Source organism: Egretta garzetta, unplaced genomic scaffold (genome assembly GCF_000687185.1).
Source record: "Egretta garzetta isolate BGI_Z169 unplaced genomic scaffold, ASM68718v1 scaffold209, whole genome shotgun sequence".
NCBI lineage: Eukaryota > Metazoa > Chordata > Aves > Pelecaniformes > Ardeidae > Egretta > Egretta garzetta.
The window spans coordinates 2,567,178-2,589,537 of NW_009260839.1; the positions used below are offsets into that span (position 1 = coordinate 2,567,178).

The window sequence follows — 22,360 nt, forward strand, 5'->3', positions numbered from 1 at the left end:
TGTTTGACAGACTACTGTAGGTTCCCTCCAAAAATTATAACTGTAATAATTATAACAATAGGTTAGAAATATTGTTTTCTGCCATTTAGAGGGCCAAAGAGTATAGCTTTATACTTGTATATCTCAGCTAGAGTCTTTATGGCAACCTCAATATATGAGAAACAAGCATTTTTTTACCTGTTTTATAATACTTTTAAATTTTACAAGCATTGTTCTTTTAAGAGGAAATTACAGCCTTCCCCACAATCAAAATGAAATTATTAAAATAGGAGATTGGCCATAACTTCAATCAGAATAAGACTCAAAATATACTAACCACAAGCTACATCCATCCATGTCAACTTAATGAGAGAATACACATTTCAGGCAACAAAAGGAAATGGCTCTCCCTTGGGACCTAGCTTTGTTAAATTGTCCCTAAGTGGTTTTAGTACATATGCTTATGGTTCATTCTCTGTTTCAAGCTTCAAAAAAAGTCACTAAAATTCCTAATAAGGAAAGTCTTGGTTGGAGGAAGAAGCAAATACCAATTTTCACATTTTGTACCACTTCATGTAAAAAAAAAAAATAAATCAGTCATTAGTTTTATGATTTACGCTTAATTGTAGGAGATGAAAATAACTTCCAAACATGACCTAAAATGTCCTAGAAGATATTCTCAGGAATCCTGTTACAGTACTGTGTTACTGAGCTGAAAAATATTGAAGGGTGTGAAACTTACATTACTCCATTGTTTTGACTCTTTCTCTTCTTATCTGAGTGGCAATGTAAAAGCCTCAAAATGTGCAATACTATTTTCAAAGTGTGCTGAAAGAACCAGGGGCTCAGCATATTTGTCCTAAGTCTGGGTTTTGGGCCTCCAGCAGTCAGTGCTCTTTTGTGCTGTGTCTGTGACACTGTTTATGAGGTATTTGGAGTGATTTATGAGTGTTGCTTTTAGAAATCAGATCCTCTGGTAGCCTGTATGTTTACAGGACACTTACTAATGTGCTGAAATGTAGATTGTGAGTTCTCATCATTGCTGGTATTTTCAAACTTTCAAAAAAACAGATGGTGAAGGGTAGAGGAGTTACATATGTCGGTGATAAGGGAATCATGGAAAGGAAGCAACTGCAGAGATTCAAGAGCACCCTAGGAATTACAGTGGTAAACTTAACCCCTATGAGTGTTTTAGTTTGAAGTGAAAATCATGATGAGGGAACTTGACTAAATTCCAGTCCTATAGTAATAGGTGCAATTGTTTAAATTGTTGTGAAATTACTTTAATCTTTGACATTGTTTTCCACTTCTAAAGTGCTAATGTACAGTGAAGTACAACAACAATAAGAATTTACAGGCAAAATCGGCGGCAACTAGTACCCTGGAGAGGTACCAACAACACTGCATTGCTCACTCCCACTCTCAGGCATCCATACAAGCGGCTAGCACACATGTACACACACACATTCGGACACATTTCCCCTGCCCACCCCCATATTTATACATTCTTTCTATATACATATGTGTTTGGCTGTTCCACAGCACTTCCATGACAGCTAAATAATTGGATGTGCACTTCCCTGGGTTTATGCAGCGCATTCCCTGCATTCCGTTCTTGCTTCAGTAGCCTCTCTGGCAATTGACTGGGAATATGGTTACCCTACACTTTGCTGCTCTCGCGACATAAATCTGCCTGTTCCTCACCATCTTCCTTCTAGTGCTATACTGAGAAACCGTGCAAAAGTCCATTTCTTCACCTGGGCTAAATGTCAAACCGGTTAGTGTACAAATAGAACAGACTGTTTAGAATCTGTTCATTCCAGCGTCATGTTTGCTCTACAGTTGGTTTTCCCATTCAGTGTGTCACAGATGGCCTCATGGTCCCGATTGCTAGAAGCTTGGCTGCCAGCAGGAACATGTCCATTGCGCTCTGTTAAGAGATTAAAGGTAAAGAACTGGCATGGGTCCTTTTGTCTGCTGTCTTCCTCTAAGGGGCTCAGGAAAGAGCTGGAGTTTTTCCATTCCTGGAATGTGCACATCTCCATATGTGGGTGAGTGATTTTGCTCAGGTAGCCGGGGCTGGGAGATGCTGAAGACAATGTCCTCTGACTGCCACTTAGGAAACTCCCGCTGTCTTCCAGAGAGTCCTTTCTAGGGTGTTCAAAGGAGCACCGATTCCAGTTTCTGTAGCTGTAGGCCCACCACCCCAACTGCTTTCGACGATGGCACTGGCATTTTAGGATCTGTATAAAAGCCCTCTTGAACTCTTTGCTTGAGCAGGGGTAGATGATTGGATTCAAGCAGCTGTTAAAGTAGCCAAGCCAAAAAATCACCTTGAAGATCGTTTCAGGGGGCTTCAGAGCCGAAAACAGAGATCCTGTCCAGAAGAAACAAGCAGAGACAATAGCTGAGATAATTGGCTTGCCCGTCTTTAGGAAGGGTAAATGTCCCATCAGATCACTGTTAGAATCTGTTTATTAGAAATCCCTAATGCTTGTTGCTTTCATTTTTGGTCTTTTGGTAATAACATGTTATTTTTCTTATTTTTAAAGCTAATAAGGAAATGCTTCCACCATCTGAAAGCTAAAGGAGCACATAATTAATGTAGAATTACAAATTAAAAAGCAGTTCTTGTGTTTATATGTACACATCTGTTGCACTAACATCTGCTGATCCCAGTGAAAGACCAAACCTCCCCTGTCCAAGCTGTTGCACAGTGCACACATGGAACAAGGTTGTGCTTTCTTCAAACAGCTTTTGAATGTCATTTTTGAAGAAAAAGATCTAACTGTTCCCAGGCTTCCTGGAAGGAGTGTGTTCAGACATACTTGCAACTTCTAATACATTCTCTGGCAGCTCCTAAACATCACCCCATTTTTCTAGATTATTATGATAGTACAAGCCTCTTGAAACCTGAAGTTAATTGTGGTACTTCCCATATCCAAGGCATTCATAAAAATGGTGTAACCCAAACAAAGAGGTTATTTGATGAGTACTTCCTCTTCCATTCACAACCAAATAATTTCCCTGAAGAGGCTGCCCAAATGAAAAACTCATACTGGGAAATCCATTTCATGTACTTTTAGTATTAAAAACATGAAGTTGATCAGCTAACTTTAGCAAATGGAGATTTATGAAAGAATGTATGTGACACTGAGCAAAACAGGCATTCAACAGTTATGCAGCTGGGAAAATGCCTTTGTGTCTGGCTAAAGTAATCAAAGAACAGGGATTCAGGAGAGAATTCTTATTTCAAGAACTGGAGTTAGATCTGAAGAGCTTTTCAAATGGAAGGTGACACTCAAGCCTGAAAGTCACATCTCTGACAAGAGCGACCTTTTACACCAAAGTGGTTTCAGATTCCCTGGGCTATGAAAGTAGCTGAGTTAGTTGTGACTGTCAGGATGCCTTAGTGGGGAGGGATAAGATTCTAGGCATATTTCCCATCTCATAGCAATGCAGAGGCCATGGCTTGGGCCTCAAAACTATGCAAAAGCACTTCCTAGCTTCTTGGGTAAATAGCTCGTATGTGCGACAGCAGATACTGCTGTTTATCTAGATGACAATGTTGGCCTGGTACTGACTATAGGGGTCTGAGTCTCCTTAACTCACAAGAAAGCCAAAGGGAGGTAAGTATGTATCATTCCTCACACATCCACTGCCCTCTTAAGTGTGTCAACTAGTCCCTGAGCTGGCTCAGAAGAGAAAAGAAGATGCTGAGATGGCATCGGCTAGCTGGAGAGACTCTTCCTCCCCCTCACTTGGGCAACAGGAGTCAGGAAAGAGCCTGTGAATTCAGAATAACAGATTTTTCCCCTGGCAGTCTTTTGGCATGGTGCCAGCTAGCACTAGCTCTGCCTATTGCTTTGGAGCTAAGCAACATGCTAGCCCTTAAGGTTAATGGAGGTTTGAAATGACAAGGTTCATAGTACTTCTTTCATGACTTTTCACTTTACTTTTTATCCATATGCAAGACTCTTGTAAGTTGAACCCATGTCCCTTATTGCTTTGTTGCTGCTAATGATTTGCAGGGTTTGACAAATGCCTCTTCTGTCATCTGATGGAGATCCTCCATCTGTCCTGATTGATACCGCAGAAAGTACAGAGTACAACGTGTCTAACATCAGAGAAACTATGAATTGTATTTGATGACTTTCCAACAGAAAAATCAATGCAAGCACTTAAACTGTGTCTTGTGAGTATTGCACACTCTTTGATTAAAGATTCAGTGACAATTCATGTGATTCTATGGAATAAGCTGTTAAATGGGTGTCAAATTCTTAAAAAGCTTTAGGAAAAGTTGATCTAAGTTTATAACTGTAGCCAAGATGAGGAAGATGCTCCAAAACTTCCCACATGCACAGTTGCAAACCTTTTCAGCATTCATTTTGTAAATAACAATTGCTAATATTTCCCTTCAGTTTAGGGAAAAGAGAAGCTTTGTGACTTTACAAAACAAGTACAAAACATGATCATGTACAACGAGGAATGCTTTGGAGCTCATACTGATAAGTTTCTTAAATTGTTTTCTGGAAGTCCTTTAAGACATAAATTATTTTTAGCTCTTAAAGCCCAGTAAACCTCATGAAGTGGCTAAAGAGCTCCCATTTTTTCTTATGTGTGAATGTTGAATGAGCAGTGATGAGTTTTTCCAGATCAATTGGTTTGCCTTTCTCTCATACTGTAACAACTGAAAACCTACAGGACATTCTTCTAAAAGATTTAAATATTTTTAGGCAGGTTAAATACAGACAGAGTAAATGTTACAGTATAGTTTTCAATAAAATAAAAAAAAAATTAAGGAAGTCTACTGACAAATTTCATGAAATTCCCTAAGGATGAATAAAATGAGCTAAGCTATAGAGAAAAAAACTGGGAACCAACAAATGAGTTGTGCTTGTGTAATCTATATTGCACATGAACCAAATATAACCACATACAGTAAAGACTAAGAGACCAAGTAGGGAAAAAGGTAAAAAGCTGAGTGCTAAAAAATGGCTAACCTTTGTAAACTCCTGCAAGAACTGTGTTCCTTAAGAAAAAAAGGTAAGGAGCTTATGCCTATCTTTCATCATAATCTATTTTTCAAATGCCATTTGAAAAAAATGACAGCAGGCCTTTTTCAGCAGCTGCAGCAAGGATTTTCAGAGCTCTTTTATATTAAAGGGCAGCAACACAAGAGAGCAGAGAATTTTCTCATTGCAACCCTGGCTGACGGAGGCACCTTGTGTTCAGGCCTGATTCTAGAAAAATCACTGAGCCCCGATCAATCATTTAAAAGCTATCATGACCCTAGCTGAGTCATTGACAGAAAATCTGGAAATAGATCAGTTTGGAAAGCTATGTGGCGGTGTGATTTAAAAATAAAGATCTGCAGTTAACTACAATAGTAGAAAAGTTTTGAAACTAACGAATTCAGGAATAAGTCTCAAGGAGTTAATGAAAAGACTGATCATTAAACACTACTTCATTCTCATCTTTTTCCTGGTTCTGCAAACAGCACAATGCAGGTGTTGCTTGACTCTTGAATTATACACAAACTAGTAGGTTAAGTTTTCACAAGAAAGTGAGGAAGTATGCTTTTCTGAACAAGGAATATTAATTTGATAAATAAGCCATTGATTTATAGACTGGTTTGTTAATTGCTCTTACTTCAGACTGATGTATTAAAACTGGATAGAATTCTTCTTAACTCCTCTACCCTTACTAATATATATGCAACACTCTGATCAGAGATGGATTTAATCTATGAATTTTGTCTATGGTATAATGTGTTATTACTTCCTAGTTTTTTCAAAAATCAGATGGTAGCCAATTATTCCAAGAAGACCCTAGCAATAAGAGAGGTCACTGCAGTCCCAGTGAGAATAAGTTCATATATAGGAGCATGACTCATTTGCTCTCAGATAGCACTTTTCGTGTCAGTCATCCTGACTTCGTGCTATCCTCCTGATTTTACCAGTGGGCAATCTGAGGGGCAAGGTAAAAGCAATCAGCTGAAGGTATTGTGCTAAACAATCTTCACCATTAAGAAAGTTTTTGTTTTATCAGGAAGAGAACCATGAGACCTGGCATGACTCTCTTAACCACTAGAACTACAGTGGGTAGTACAGAGCATTCAAATAGTGTGTTTGGTGGGTCCTGCTACCTTCAACACCACCCAAGAAAAAGCAGAATTCAAGGATATTTTCTGAGATTAACAGATGTGCATATGATTGATCAGATACACTGCTGGCCCTGCAGATGCTATATGCGAGGACTACATGATCATAGCAAATCTCCACCTAGGAAGGGAACCATGGCTAATGAAGGGATCCCCCACCTCCGAAAGCTACAGATCCTCTGAAATGTAGTAGTTTTGTAATACAACTTTCATCACATTGAAGGAAAAAGGACTGAGGAGAGACGTGACAATTCATCTTTAAATTCATAAAGGTTACCTGCAAAGAAGGAGGAAATGAAATTGTTTTCCATGTCCATTGTGGCAAATACATGAAGCACAATCATTTGAATTGCAGCAAGAGAAACTGAGATTATGGATGGGGAAACACTTTCTGTCTTGCAAGACAGGAAAATTCTGGAACGTACTGCCCTAGTATAAAAATCCAACCCTGATGGCTCTTAAAAACAGAGTAGATAGATACACCTCTACTGATTTATGTATAGCTGATCCAGCCTTTGGGTTGGAGGCTGCCCTGAATGACCTCTTTAGATGCCTGTAGTCCTACTTTCTCTGATTAACTCTGCACAATATAACTGTATTCATCAGGAATACTTTATGGCTTAAGTTCTGGCAGCCCAGCAGAGTTTTACATTTGCCATACTGGAATCCCACTGACACTGTAGTCTTAGATCCCCTTGGTAAATATATCCATTGTTTAGGTTGAGGATTAACTGTTAGAAAAGTGGAATGTTCAAGACAGATACTTATTTGGACACTTATTCTCTTCAGAGCTTTGGAAAGTTTCTGAGTTTTTGTATCCAATCCCTCCTTATTGGGTGGAATCACAGCCTGGGTTGTCTACAGAGAGAGAAGAAAAGCTGTTCTTTATGATCCAAAAGTTGGTTTAGATAGATATTGCTATACATGCCATGTACTTCTAAATATAGTTAAATTTGGTGACTATTAGACAAAGCTCCTCTGCCTTTCACCATATAAAGATATGAAAAATATTTTGATTAGCTTGTATGTTTTTAATGTTACCCTTTTCCCTACCTTATTCTTGGAATTAACAACAATACATTTTATTTAGCTGCCCACATACTTTACCTCATAATTAACCTGTCAGGAGCAAACAACTGTGGGCTATTTTGGTACCTTGATAAAATGATAAAGCTAAGCCTACTAGACACATTCTCTAAACATCAGACTAATATTTTTTTCTAATTTAGATTGCTTTTCAAAATGGCTGGAAAATTTTGCATATGACTTGCTCCTCAGTGATTTATTTGTGATGGGGGTAGCCAGAGTGTCTTCCCTGCTCAAACTGATCACTTTCCTAATGCTTCATGTTTAACAGCTTCATTCTAAGGGAATATATGTTTTCTATTCTCTTTTATTTTTCTGTACTAAACTGTGTGATTTATTAAACATAGGACCACAATCTTACCTCTGATTGCACCTATGCTACCCATGAAGTTTTTGCAAAGCCTGTGTCCAGCACAAATGGAGAACAGGAAATATTTCAGAAACTCAATCAACTTGATCAGTTTTGATTGGTTTTGGACCATTAGTTTAATCAGCTGTGCTCACCAGACTTGATAGAGCTATTCAGTTTGGAAATACACTGAGCAAAAATAAATATAAAAATGATTAAGTATTTTATTTAGTAAAAGCTAATTTCATTTAGGGTCTGATTAGTTCTTTATAATGAATGCTTTATTACACAGAAAGTAAGTAAAGCACCCTCAATGAAATTAGGAAACACTGTGGGAAAACAATTTGCCATATTAATTGTCTTCACATAGTCTGCAGACTATCTGGCCAGACCTTCACTGAGCCATTAAAATTCAGAATCCACTGGAGTCAGTGGGAGTCTTCGAAAGCCTTTGTAAAGGCTCAGAAGGACTTCCATGGACTTTAGAAAAATCCTTAATATAGCAGAGTGAGCAGCAGGAAAATCTGGACTGGCTTAATCCCAATACTCTTAATTAAGGAGAACTCTTCACTGAAGGAGGTTTTGATGTAGCCCTCTGCAGAGGAGAAACACACATACATGCCCACCCACACATACACACACACACTACTCTCTCATATTCTTTCCTGCTCTGTTATTTTCCTTCCATCTACATATCTGCTCCTTTGCTACCTCTCACAACTGACTGCTGTATTCATACAGAAAGGAGGGTGGGAAAGTTAAGACCTTGTATTTAAGGAAGGTCTTAATGTAATAGGTGGCAAGGTTCTTGACAGAAGTGTAATACACAGGACATGCTTGAGTTTCCACTTCCACTTTATGGAAGAAAGAACCTAGCATCAAAATTAGACCTGCCAATGTAACCAACCAACCAGTTGAAACCTCCCAAACTACTTCCAGGAGAAGAGAGAAAGCTTGCAGCTCCAGTTGTGTGCATATGCAAGGTGATCAGATACTATAGTGATTAGCTAGAGTTTAAATTTGAAAAATAACATCTAAGATAATGTTTATGAGCTAAAACTTCAAAAATTGCTTTCGATATCTCTGTGCCATTCTTCTCTGTGTGCTACTTCCAGCCACACAGAGGAAATAAACAACTAGGTATAAGTGACCAACAGTTATAACGACAGTTATTTGTGAAATATCACTGGGTCCCATTGTGTGGTTATATTTCCTCCCTTCATCCGTCATGCAAGGAATAGATATATATTTATACATGATGGGACTGAAAGCCAAGAACTTAATAGAATTAGAGAATTAATTGCAGTGGGAAGGGATGTTACAGGGTCTCTTGTCCAGCCCTCGGCTCAAAGCAGGGTCAATGCTGCCACTAGGTCTCCTGAAGCCTTCCCTTCTCCAGGCTGAAGAAGTCCTGTTCCTTCATCCTCTCCTCACGCAATGTGCTCTAACCTCATGATCATTTTGGTTGCCTCCACTGGACTCAACCCAGTTTATTGTCTTCCCCTGCATGGATGCCGTACTCCAGACATGGTCTAATGAGTGTTGAGTAAAAGGGCATAATCACTTCTCTCCATCTACTAGCTCCGTTCGTGTTACACAGCCCAATATGCTGCAGCTTGCATCCGATAGGAGCACTTGAATAGTTTTACATCCTATGTTAATGTTTCCCTAAGTCATCTTCATGGGAGAGGGTGTTCTCTGTGTGCATGTTTTCAAGAGTGCCATATATTTATTATTTGTACCCGGTGGGAATAAAATGATAAACTATTAATGATTTTTTATTCTAAAATTAACCACATTCTCCTTTACTGTCTGCCTTTTCTTTAATATCTCTGCTTTTTCTTTTTCTGTCCAGGCATGTTCACTGTCCAGTTACTTATTTCCTTTCTTCCTCTTAATTTTTAAATATTTATTTCTACTCTCTTTATGTCTTACTTAGTTTTTAACTCCAACTGCTAATCTCTTTTCTAATGACTTTATGTTGTGATAATTGACTTTCTATTAATTAAACATCAATTTTCAGTAAGTTATGTATTTGATATCAATTAAGTGTCTAAATTACTCATATAATCATCAGTTCTGTTCAGAATTGAGTATTTGATACTTAGATTAGATAAGAGTTGGTCAGGAGTACTGTGAATTTCCTGAATTTGAGGAGAAAAAGTCTCTATGGATGAGTTTGGGGTTGTCAGGTGCTATGTTTTATGCTCATTACAAAAATCCATATTTCAAAATCTTCTAAATCCAGTTTTGCTTAGATGAGAGCCAACCTAGGGTGGGTGTATGTTCCTGTTTACTAAAACAAATACAACATTTGTTTTTATTGAAACAAAATGTTCTGGAGTTGTTTAAGTGCTTTGCTGTGTGTCAGTTGATATTCCAGTAACAGCAAACTAGACACAATAAAATATGTCATGAAACAATAATGGGGTAGAAGGAGACTTCACGGCACAGGTTTTTGTCATTGTCTGAAAGGAAAGCCATAAAATTTGAAAGTACTTGTCTCTATTCATAACAAGTGGAAAATAGTGTGTTTCAAAATTTGAAACACAGAATGGAAGTATTCTGGAGAGAAAACCACCTTCTTATTTGAATACCATAAAATAGAAATAGTTAGAGAATTGGTAATAGGTCTTTGGAAGTTTTGCTATAGAGTCTGGTCAAATTTAAATAGTTACCGTAAGCTTGGAAGGCAAATATATCCTCCTTCATTCATAGGAGAGAATTATTCCATTTTGGTGCAGATTGGAGTCATTCTGACTGGAATTAAATGTAAACTTTTCAATATTCTCCACAAGAGAAAATTAGAATGTTTTAAAAATCGCTGTAGTGATGAAAAACATTGCAAAATACAGAATGATAACAAATGAGTTCTGAAACATGAAAAACAGGAAGCTTCAACAATATCAAACCCTGTCTTTCAATCTGTTCTTGAGAAGACAACTTTTGTAAAAATGAGTATTGTTTTGCAAGAAACTTGTTTTATGATGGAACTCAACCTTCCTATGAAAAGTGATTTGATCAAATTTGTAATGTCATCAGCAAGAGACTTCCCAGTGCTAGGCAGTTGATGGTTGCTGATGGCCTGGCTGGGAACCTCCACTTCGGCCCTCCGTTTGCTGCTCCAGCCGTAACTGCTGGTCGCTGTTAATGGCTGAGTTACAGCCACTTATTAATGAACAGAGAAAGCTCAAATGCTACACGTGTATAGCTAGTAAAATTCTGTCAGTAAAAGCAATAAGCTGCCTCTGACCAGAGTTGTTATGAGTATGAGTTCAGAGAATGCAGAAAGGATGTGTTTGTCTTCTATTTAAGCTTTCTGCAGTCCTTTTTACCACATGCTTAGCCAAGTCAGCATGCCAAGGTTTTAAAGCTAATTGGATTTCTAAAGCTCCTGATTTCTTTCCTTCCAGCATTCAGTGTTTGTTTACATTCCCCCGGACTTATTTAATATAGGAAAAAACCCCACAGTTTACAAACAGTAGAGGATGAAATACAGAGCATGGTTATAACATTAGGAGTTGATCAAGCCGGGAGGGACTGCAGGCCTCTGGAGAAGAGGGTTAGGATAACAGTGAAAAAAGATCTTGAGAAATAGGAAAGGCATCCAAAACCAATAGAGTAAAATTCAATAAAGAAAATTAAAGGAAAGATGGTTAAATAACTACTATAAACCAGTAATGATGACTAGCATTTGGTTATGGCTTTTGAGCATATTGGTGTCTCTGTGGGATGCCTTGGGGTGCATATCCCAGCAGTGCCCAGGCTGCCAGGCTGGGGGACACCATGGGAATGACAGTAACCTTGCAGTCACCAACATGCTGCAGAGCTGCACTCATGTTTGTGGGCAACTCGTGTGTGTGTTGGGGGGGAGCACTTTGCTGTCGAGGAAGAAGAAATATCAAATAAGGAATATCTGACTAGAGAATGATATTGCAGAAGATAATGTGGGAGAAATAGAAATGCAAATACGATGGTGTTGCAGGTACAGCAGTTCTCATTCTTCATTGCATTAATAGGCATGTTACATTACATGTGCAAGGATCTAGGCCAGCTATTAAGAAAATTCCTCCCAGTTGTGAGGAATTTATGTCCTAGAACTGATTGCCAATAGCAGTTGTGGGATTCTCTTTGCTGGAGCCTGCTGGCCCTATGGTGAGCAAACACTTGTGAAGAGTGATGAAGGTATCATTCAACCAGTCCTCAGCCCTTGAATCTTTCATTTCCCTGTTTTCCAGCTGAGTCAGGGAATTCACACAGAGAAATCTCCACTAACTGTCCTGACAGGGTAAAAGTGGTTTATACTCATTCCTCCATCCCATTCAAACAGGGAAATAAAGGTCTGCAAACCAATACATTATTGGTATTAACTAAACTCAGTAACACCTACCACTAAGGCCTGATCCTGTGTAGACAATTCTTAAGCAGGAAAATGAAAGTAGCAGACATACACAAAGGCAGAATCTGACCATAAAGAGTACTTCCCCCTATGGATATGTTAACGAGTAAGGGCACAGCCTAAGGAAAACATTTTCCGTGCTGTCTTGTAGGCTGAGAAAGTTTATAGTTTCTATTTTCTTATCATAATTAAAATCCACAATTTCTTATAATCCACACTATCTCTCTCTGATAAAGGGTGCCTCATATTTTAGATGAACAAAGCACTTCTATGATACCTGCATGAACTTCATTCACAATAGCTCAAATTTGAAAGCCTTTTAAAGGCTCCAAAAATACACTTATCTAGAATGGCCAAAATAAAACCAGGACTTTACCTCCCTTGAAGCTTTGCTGGTGGAATTGATAGGGATCAGATCTTTTTATTACAACCCAGAGTTGCTACACCTTCTTATAGTACAAGCAATTGCAAAGCAGAGCAGTTATATTTGCATTTTTAAAATGACAGTGCCTACGTGTTTAACTGCAGAGCTACTAACATTGGCGCTTCTGGCACGGTAAGATTGTCTCCAATAGGCAGAAGAGAAGTTAAGAGATAATCTATCATTTTCTCTGCTCTGCAGTCCATGACTGTCCTTCCTGCAGCATCATACAAAAGGTGATGTTGATGCTTAAAGCATTGGGAGTTGAAAATTATTTCTAAAAACTTATGGTACAACAAACCATTTGCAAGTTGGTATTTAGAAGAGCATTAGAAAAGACAAATAGGAGCTTTGTTTGCACAGCCCAGAAAGAAAAAGAAAGAGGCCATCTATAGTTTAAAAAAGAACAATTAAAAAAAAGCAACAGGCTTTCATGCCCCACTCATAGGCGTCGTATTAGCAAAAATTCTGAGTATATCTTAAATAACAAAATATGGAGATACAAGATATGGAAAATACATGAGATATGAAAAAATTCCATCAAGGACTTACATTTTTGACACAAACCCTATATACCTTTGTATATACTAGTCTACCACATCTCAGTCCAGAACAGCTATGATGACTTACACCATGGAGAGAATTCACTTGCGTTTAAATTGTGTTGCCCTCACATAAATATGATAAAATCAAGGTTAATTTTAGTAAGAATCTTGTTTGGTACTCTAAAACTGACAGTAGATATGGACAGAAACATGATATAATTATTATTATTTTGTCCAAAAGTTACAGACTTTTGTGGCTTGCTAATGAGAAAGAATATGGGCCAAGCTTATGCTTGTTTTGCAAAGGATTAGCTGATTAAGGGAGTCTATAAAAGCTAATCTAAGTCTGCTGACATGCCATTTATTATACTTAAATATCTTCAATTACTGGGCATGCTTTGGTGTCTTTTCCTCCCCTTCTCGCTTCTGACTTAACTGAGGCAATCCGTCTGGGACATTGTTGGTAAATAATAGGGCTCTAGCATTGAATTGAATAACACAGCTACAAAGATATTGTATGAACTTCCATTATATTTTTTCTCTTTTGTTAGTTAGAAACTGATAGTTATTGCTTTTCAGTTTCTACATATCACTTGAAAGCCCATCAAAATATCTCAAAATCTTGCAATGGGCTATGGAGCACGACTTTAGGGAAGATACTAAACACTCATCAGGTTTGTGCATGTCTGTATTTCACAGATAGGCACACTAAAGAACATATAGCTGGGATCCTGAGGTATGGCCTCAATGATTTAGGACTATATGCACATGTGTAACTTTATTCAGTGCTTTTATCATGACTACCAACCTGAGCAATAGCACATGTGTTTGCATGTGCCTTTGGCGTAAGGACCTTGTGTCCACTGCCTTGCTGGATGCTGAAAGCAGAGTTTCCTCTGAAATTACCACTTCTCTCCTGTCTTTGATTTCACTAGTTTTGAAAATTCCTATTGCTGCCTAGTGGCTCAGTCCTGATTTTTTCTTCCTTGGAGCTTTCTGATCACCTCAGCTAGGAGTTGCTGTCATCCCTGAGGTTGAATAGTCACCATGAGTCGATTTCTTTGTATTCACATTTTTCTGTATTGCTTTTCATATTTGGTTTTGTAAGACTGTATGCTTTAAGATTTTCCTCTGTTCCTCTGACCTGCAAATCAAAACTCTATATAGGAAGTACCTAGCCCTTCAGAATTTGTGCAGTTTCATCTGCTTTGTTCTAAAAAATAGAAGTCTGTAAGTAACTGGTGACTGGCATCCTTTGCAAACGAAAGGGCTTAAACAAGGGTTTAAGGGAGGCTATTTTAGTAGCAAAATGAATCATCTTGAAATAATCTAGTCCTCTGCGTGTGACAAAACATGTTGTACTGCTCAAGAAATGCCCTTATGATGTTTAATTTTACAGGAATTGGCTATCCTATTCCTGCTATCACCTGTGCAATTGAACATTGTACCAGAGATTGACCTGCAAGTGGGCAGAGGGTCAGATTGCCACATATATCATTAATTTGTCCAAATTCTGTGTAACTATTAACTTGAGGGCATGAAGTCTAGAGGACTAGGCTAGTTAGAGAGGGGCAGAAGGGGCAAGACCAAAAGGACCTAAAGCCTTGCAGAAAGCAGAATCCAGTAGCATTGATAGCACTGGGCTTAGTACCTTAAAGTGTTTCCCATGGGAAACTAAGTGGCCTAATTTGGTATTCTTGGTGCAGAGATGCAGAGGTTGGCCTGATGTAACATAAATCTACATACTGTACTTGAATAACGTTTTATTTTAAGAATAATTTTGTATTGGCTGACCTGTAGCATGCAGAATATTTTTATATTCTTTATTATTTTATAGAGAGGTTTCAAAAACTTAATATATAAGGATAGTCAAAACAGTGGTATCTTCATTATGAGGCTCTTGGGACCTTATCCCACTGGCAGTTAAGTTACAAGAATTTTGTTTCTGACTTTAGTGGATAAGATCACAGGTTTTGTGGGAGCAGGGAGAAGTTAGGCTCTGAACTGGAAAGTGCATAATGCTCTGTTGATCTCCACTGGAGTTGAGTTAACAATAGGCTGGGGAAGTTAATATGCTTTGGTTAAAGTAGTGAAAACATATGATCCTTCATTTTGGATTCTTTTTTTTAATAAAAGTATTGGCATAAAATTGGATATTTCTATGTTTAAATGAGTTTTAATGAGTGTTACCTTATTTTTGCAGGGCTCTAGTCTTTAGATAAAAATAATCTATTTTACTCAGCATTTTTCAGTTATGCATATTTAATATAGTCCTGTTGCCTAAGAAATTATTTGTATGAGGGGGAAGAAAAGAAACGTTTATTTTAAAGAAGCAAGATATTTACTTTTCAAAGCTCAGTCATTGAATGTATGGCACAAGAAGTGGTCTCAAAGAAACATAAGTCTTCATTTTATTTTTTATGCTGTACCACAAATAATTTTGAGTGGCAAGACAACTGTTTACAAAGCCATGGAGCAGTTACGAATGTCCGCAACCAGGATACTCTATAGCTGTATTGCTATCTGGAAAGAGTATCTGGTAGCTACTGGAATAAAAACAAATTTCTCACATGATTCCCTTTGATACCAGTTTTGCTGCATCATCAGGTGCTTAACGCTAAAGGCAGCACGGTTCAGTCCTACAAAAAGAGACTCTGGGTCATTTTTTGTGCTGATCACTTCATGATGCTCAGTACATCATAGTGTCAGTGCCGTAATTCCTCTCCGTAGCTGTATACAGAGCCCTGTCAGAGAGCTTTCCTTGCAAAGCCTTCTGATTCTTGCTTGAAAAACACTCTGCAAGTGTTAATATTATTTCTCTTACTTTGTTGTGGAATATTTATTCAAGCAATATCCCTGCTTTCAGCACCACATCATTTCCCAGTATATATCTGTCACCTGATGCTATAATCCTTTGTCTGAGATATCAAAATGGGCAGCTGCAGAATATACTGAAATGCCACAGTGGAAGAATTATAATGTTGTCTGGGAAACTAGTAGAAGAGCTGAGAACACTTTTAACATGAGGGAAACTCCTCTGCATATAGCAGATTTGTTAAGACATGGCTTCATGGCTTTGGGGTGTTGCAGAAATAACATTTACCGACTTGTCAAATGTTTTGTGGTTGGATCCTGAAAAATCTTCTCTGCTAATGCCATTTTGCAGAGTCATGACATTACTGAGTGAAACAAGGAGAAAAAAAAAATAAAGACATGGATGTGAGGATATGATTTGGGTTAATGGTGCAAACATAAGGTGTGAAAAATACAGACTAAGGAAGAAGCCTCTCCTTCCAGTATGGTGAAGGTAAGTACCTAGCCTGGACTCAGTAGTGGAAAAGCTATTGTAGTTTGCAGTCCTGTATGGATGAACAAGTGGGTTGTGATTAAAGCAGCCCAGGGCACCTATGGAGAATTTTGTAAACCATCAGTACCTTCTGGGTTCTATGGTTTGCCTCGCGCTGAAATTGATTTCATACCATTGTGTGCTTTTTGTAAGGGTTCTTAACAGTGTTTCATTTAATTTTGTGACTTCAAGACACAAAGCAAAAGATTTCTGGTATGAAGAATGCAGCACACAGCAAGATCCTTAAGAAGTCTTTCTCCAACATCATTAATTAACTTTGCACTGATACACAGAGATGAAAAGTACAAGGTTCTGGATTGTGCTAATAAATTAAAAAAATTGATTAGCGATAGGCGCTATTCCTAGTCACCAAAGCAAAGGGAAAGTACCTACTATTTAAATATATTTGGATACTATATTGTATATCACGTATGCCTTTTTTTCCTCCTTTCTTGGACTAAAGGCTGTTAGTTAAGAGTTGGGCCCCTGAAAGGATTTCTAGACAGAGGGCAGGAGAGCCAGCGGTCTGTATTGCAATGCCAAGCTGCTGGTTTTTTCACTCTTCTGACTGACACAGTGGCAATTCTTTCTGAACCTCAGCTCTGTGGGGCACCAAGTGCTCACAGCGCTGAAGTGAGCGTGTTTGGGGTTACAGTCACTCAGCCTGTGTCAGGTCGGAGCCCACAGCCATGGGTTTAGCCCTTCAGCCCACCCAGCACCTCTGCCAGCACACAGGGCTGTGGTGGAGGCTCTCAGCCTGTCGCCTCACTGATGCCTTAGACACAATTTATGTGAGAGATAAAATCGTATTGTGACAAGCGATAAACTCTTCACTCAGGTGTCTTAAGCAACAACTCATTAAACCTCCCAGGAAAGACCAGGAGTTTTGAAATAACTTCTCAAAGGGAAAACTGACACGCTTTCAAGAAACCTAATTGTTTCTCACATTGCTTCTGCCCTGTGACCATAATTTTTTTGATGGACTGGTCTGCGTCTGTGTTCGTTGTAGCTCTACTGGCTTCTGCTGGGTAAGGATATGCTCTACTGCATTCAAAGTTTGCTTTTTTTCCCCAAAGTTCCTTCAATAAGTCAAAAGCAAGGAGGGAATCTACTTTTATCAGGGGATTATGACATACTAGCTACATATCATAGTAGTACTATATACATATAGTACCATATGGTGAAAATACATTTCTATGTATTTTTGCAATAGCTGGAAACTTGCTCTGTTATAAACTTTCTTCAAGAGCCAGCACAAGGACTTAAACTTCAGTAGTCAAAGAGAACTTTGCTCACAATTTTTCTTCTGTTTGAATTTTTCACATCCTTAACATGAGCTTTATGCACATCTTGAATCGTAAAGATTTTTAAGTTTATGATACAATAAGCTAGAGATTATAAAGTTGCCCTGCAGTAGCTTAAGTAGGTGTCTTGCAGTAAAGATTCTAGTCTAAATGATATTACACATTCACTGAAATTACAATTTCATAACACTTCACCAAGACCAGGTCGCTGAACTCAGTTTATTTTTCTACCAGTGTCTAAAAATATTCGCTTACCACTCAATTAGAAATGTTTTGGTAGGGTAACTAAGTAAACACGAATACAGAACATTAATAAAGGCTTTTTCTCCCGTTTCTTTTTCCACCTCTTTCCATATTTAGGCTGCCAGATTGTCTGTGTCTCAGATAAATTAATTTTGGACAGATATTTTTGAGAGCTTAGTAATTCAATGTCTTGAGATATTCCACTTCAGAGGTAGTGCTAGTATTAAAGACAATATAAGCAAATTTCACAGGGACTTGGGAACACAGAGCACTGTGTTAAGGCTACATCAAATGTTGTATTTTAAAGTTGAAAGTGAACAAAGCAGCTGCCAAAAGCTCACATGGCAATCTCCTGAAATGCCTGAACTAAGACATGCTGAAACCAACGAGAACTGTTCTGTGGGGATCAGTGGGCTTCGTGTGTTTGTCTTTGGGATTTGATCAGTGACAATTGAACTGAAAACTAGAACTTCTTCAGCTTCCCAAAGCTCAAGGGAGTTTTGCACCTCATCATTAGATCAGGTTAATTTCATTTAAGACACCTAATAATGCCAGAAGACCTACTGTGTTACAGTCTGAACATCTAACAGTAAACTAAACCAAGAACATTTCAGTGCTGAAACTCTTCTTGTGTTCTTAACTAGGATTTTTGTTGAAGTATCCTATAAAAATGTTTCTGAAACTTAATTCAGTTCAAACAAATACCATTAAGGGGGATTTAGTATATAAACTCTGAAGATATTGTCCCATGATTTGACATCTGCCCCATCACTGAGAAGGACTACCAGATGAGCAGACTTTCTTCAGGCTGTACACTTTACAAAGTTTCAGCCTGACTCTTTGAAAAAGCTAACATCAGGAGTAAATTACTTTCATTTCCTTTCCTTTCATCTGTTCACTGCAGTTCTCAAAATGATATCTACTTACCATTCATCTGATTTTTTTCTATGGTATTTTAGTAGTAAACAACTAACCCTCTTCCTCCCCCTCCCCTACCAATCCCTTGATTACCAACTTACCGAGTGGCAGAACAATGAAGAAAGGTAGCCAGCACAAGATAAACATGCCAACCACAATTCCCAGCGTCTTGGCTGCCTTCTTTTCTCTAGAGAATTTTAAAAGTTTGAAAGCTAAGGAGTTCCTGGGATTGTGACCCTTGGATTTGGTGCTGTTTAATGTGTCCTCATGAATGTTCCTGTAATGAATCCGTAAAGTCAGCTCCTTGGAGTTGGACATTTCTTTCATAACCCCAGCTTCCAGGTTTTTAGTAGTCCTTTTTGCCACTATGTAGACCCGACAGTACATCACGAGGATGACGATTAAAGGAATGTAAAATGACCCCAAGGAAGAAAACAAAGCATAGAACGGTTCTTCAGTGATACGGCACTCTTTGTCGTCCTTGGGTGCTGGTTCTTTCCAGCCCAAAAGAGGCCCAATAGAAATCACCATGGAGAGGACCCAGACACCTAGAAGAGCTAAAATTGCCCTTCTTCTTGTTACCAAAGTTGGATACTGGAGAGAATAGCGTACCCCTATATATCTATCTATAGAAATCGCACATAGACTTAAAATAGAAGCTGTACAGCATAGCACATCAACTGCTGCCCAGATATCACAAAATATCCTCCCCAAAACCCAGTACCCAAGGATTTCCAGTGTAGCAGAGAACGGAAGGACAGTAAAACTCAGCAACAAATCTGCAATTGCAAGGTTAATTATGAAATAGTTTGTAGGGATTCTTAAATGTCTATTGCAAGCAACAGAGAGAATTACCAAGATATTACCTATAATGGCAAAGAGTATAAAGGCACCTAGGATAAGCCCCACAATTATCGCCCTGCTGATATCCAAGGCAGGTGAATCCAGGTTGCTTGCTGTCTCATTGGAGCTGTTTGCAGAAAGATTGCCATTGTTTAGTGCAGACCCTTTCAAATATCCAGGTATTGATGAATTGGATTTATCGCCAAGGTAGGTATTCATCTTAAAAATCATCCTCCATAGCAAGTTATGATCGGATCCCTTGCACAACACGCAGATGGTTTGAGTTCAGTTGAAAGTTATCTCTCCACCCAAGAAGTTGCTGCAAAGCCCCGGCCAGTTTGAGATTGAGAGCTCATCTCCCCAGCAAGCTGTCAGCAATAAGCACATAAAACTTGCACAGCGTGAAGTCCTCTGAAGCCTGTCAGAAATAACAGGCTGTTCAAACTTGCTTAATTTCTCATACGAACGCGTTTAAACAGAAATTAGCAGGCAGAAGTCTTGGCTGGAGCTCGAAAGTAGCTGGTGCGATCATGATGCCCCTGAAATAAAAGACAGGTTTACTGTTTTCCCTTGCGCACTGTGGTTCTGCTGGAAGGATGCCCCCGTCTAGCTGCTCTGACATGCGTCTCCGGGAAGGGCTCGGCAGCATTCAGGCAGCGCTGCACGCGCGGGCTCGCGCTGCCTCTGCCTGTGACATCACCGCGGCCGGCCCCGTCACGGCGCTAGAGGGCAATGCCGTTCCAGTTAAAACTTCCGTAGCGAAGTGTGAAAGCTAAACAAGAGGAATACAGCAATCTTAATTAAAGCGTTTGCCACATAAATCTGGATTGGAAGCCTTTAGAAAAACAGTTTCATTATCTGAGAAAAATATACTCGGTGGGACGTGGTGAAAAAAGCAATTTCGCTACAAAATGATCTAGCGCCCTTTGCCTTTTGCTCACCAAGGAAATGTATTTATTTTGTAATCACATGCCATTTTGGAGAACTAATCATCTGCCACCTTCTAAGGACAAATAGGTACCTTCCAAAAATCCCTAGTTTATTCATAGATTTGGTATTTAATGATGGCAGAAAAACATACATGGAGTAGTTTGTTTCTGATTATAAACTTTCTGTTAATAACGAAAAAGCAAGAGATGATCAAAATCAAAATATCTATTAAGATCTTTATGTTTGTTCTATACTCCTGTGTACTAGGCACATCTGTGGCTTCATCTCCTTTTCTCTGCTTAGATAACTTTTCTAAGCTTAAGTGCATGTGAGTCCCAGCCTTGAACAGACCTGAGCGCCCTCACCCACAGCCAAAATGAAGGCAGTAAAAAGTATTTAGTAGTCTTTTCAAGGTACTCTTTATGCTTAAGTATCTTCCTATATCTTTGCTAAGGGCTGTGAGAGCACTGAGACTGTTGTTAACTCATTGTAGCTCTGGGAAGACCTACAGTATCCTATTAAAAAAAAAAAAAGTAATGACTGATTTATTTTTTATTTAATAGCCTTTATTGTTGAAAACAGTGGTTTCTTGGTTTCTTCATTTTGTGTAGCTCTGGGTCACCAGGTGGGGAGAAATCTCAGATCTTTATAGCTTGGTGCCATTAAAAACAAAAAGTGAAAGATTAGCTCAACATATAACTGCTAAAATACTGTTCTCAACTTTCTGTCATCAGATTATGTCCTACAGCTGTTGTCTGCAGTACTCTGGGTTACTGTATATTGATTTTCCTGTTACAAAATGTACTGTGTTTAAAATAAAAGGTTCATTTTTAATAAGGCAGCGATGGCTGAAAGTTGCAGCTGAGTGCTGTTTTTAAGGACAAACCGTGTAAACAAAAGCTCTGGTTGAATTTTATTTGAGGCGTGTATGGCAGATGTTTGTATAGCCCTTCCCAACAGCAGGGACTATACCAAAGTGCTATCGTTCAAAAACTTTTCTTTGAAACATTTACAAGAATGACATGATAACATGTCATGGAGTCACTGAAGGGAAGAGGAACAAACACTCAATTTATGAGCTTAGCCTCAGCTTTTCTGCCTCTGCTCTCTCCAGGGCAGAGCTTTCATTGCTAGTGAAAACAGTTAGCAGCCTTTGATTTTGGACGTATCTCCTTCACACTTACCATTCTTGCTGGACTCCACATAACCACTCTCGGTTTTGCTTGTGATTTCTGATTTCATTTCACTGCCTGGTCTGTTTAAACTGCAAATTCCTCAGGCTAGAGGCTCTCTCCTGTTGTGAAGGTGCAGACACAGCTGCCGGGAGGAGTGATCACAGCTATGTGTGGCCAGGGTATCTGACTCAGTAGCACTCAGTGGAGTTGTGGTGGTGCAGAGGGCTTGCCTGGGTGTCCTGGTGGGATTGCACAGCCTACAGTGGAGCCTGCATCTTCCTACTCTTGGTTCTTGACCTAAATTAATTAAAGCTAATTTGATTAGATCATTAGGTCCAGGCATAACAATGTTTCAGCCATCAGCATGTAAGAAAATATGATCACTACAAAATGTGGAGAGGTTGGATAAGAAAAGATCGGTGAGGGAGTAAACCGGTCATCTTCAGTTTTTTAGCTGGCAACAGGCAGGATGTGCCCAGCCTGCAAAGAGTAACAGAGTGGCCTGTGGTTTCTCCCTGGCTTCAGCCACATCAGATTAGGATTTTGTAGCCGCGAGGAACCAGATCTTTCAATAGCCTTTCAACAGCCACTTCTGGGAGTCAGCTGGTTCCAGCTTGCTGGCAAGGTCCAGGACATGGTGCCAACAGCAGTGGCACAAA

At 38.9% G+C, this 22,360-nt stretch overlaps 1 protein-coding gene across 1 annotated transcript; it reads right to left on the reverse strand.

Moving 5' to 3' along the window:
* Positions 1-1,793: 1,793 nt before the first annotated feature.
* Positions 1,794-19,827, reverse strand: ADRA1B (adrenoceptor alpha 1B). The gene is made up of 2 exons (XM_009647041.1): positions 18,855-19,827; positions 1,794-2,356 (listed from the first exon to the last, which is right to left on the reverse strand). The coding sequence occupies exons 1-2, from the start codon at positions 19,825-19,827 to the stop codon at positions 1,794-1,796; spliced, it is 1,536 nt and encodes a 511-aa protein (XP_009645336.1).
* Between the last annotated feature and the right edge of the window lie 2,533 nt (positions 19,828-22,360).

What these genes read in the sequence shown, in the direction of transcription:
- ADRA1B (XM_009647041.1), bottom strand. Translation starts at nt 19,827, where the DNA reads ATGATTTTTAAGATGAATACCTACCTTGGCGATAAATCCAATTCATCA. An exon ending in CTTCATTGTTCTGCCACTCG is followed by an intron (nt 2,357 to 18,854) that starts GTAAGTTGGTAA and finishes TCTTCTGGACAG; the next exon opens with GATCTCTGTTTTCGGCTCTG.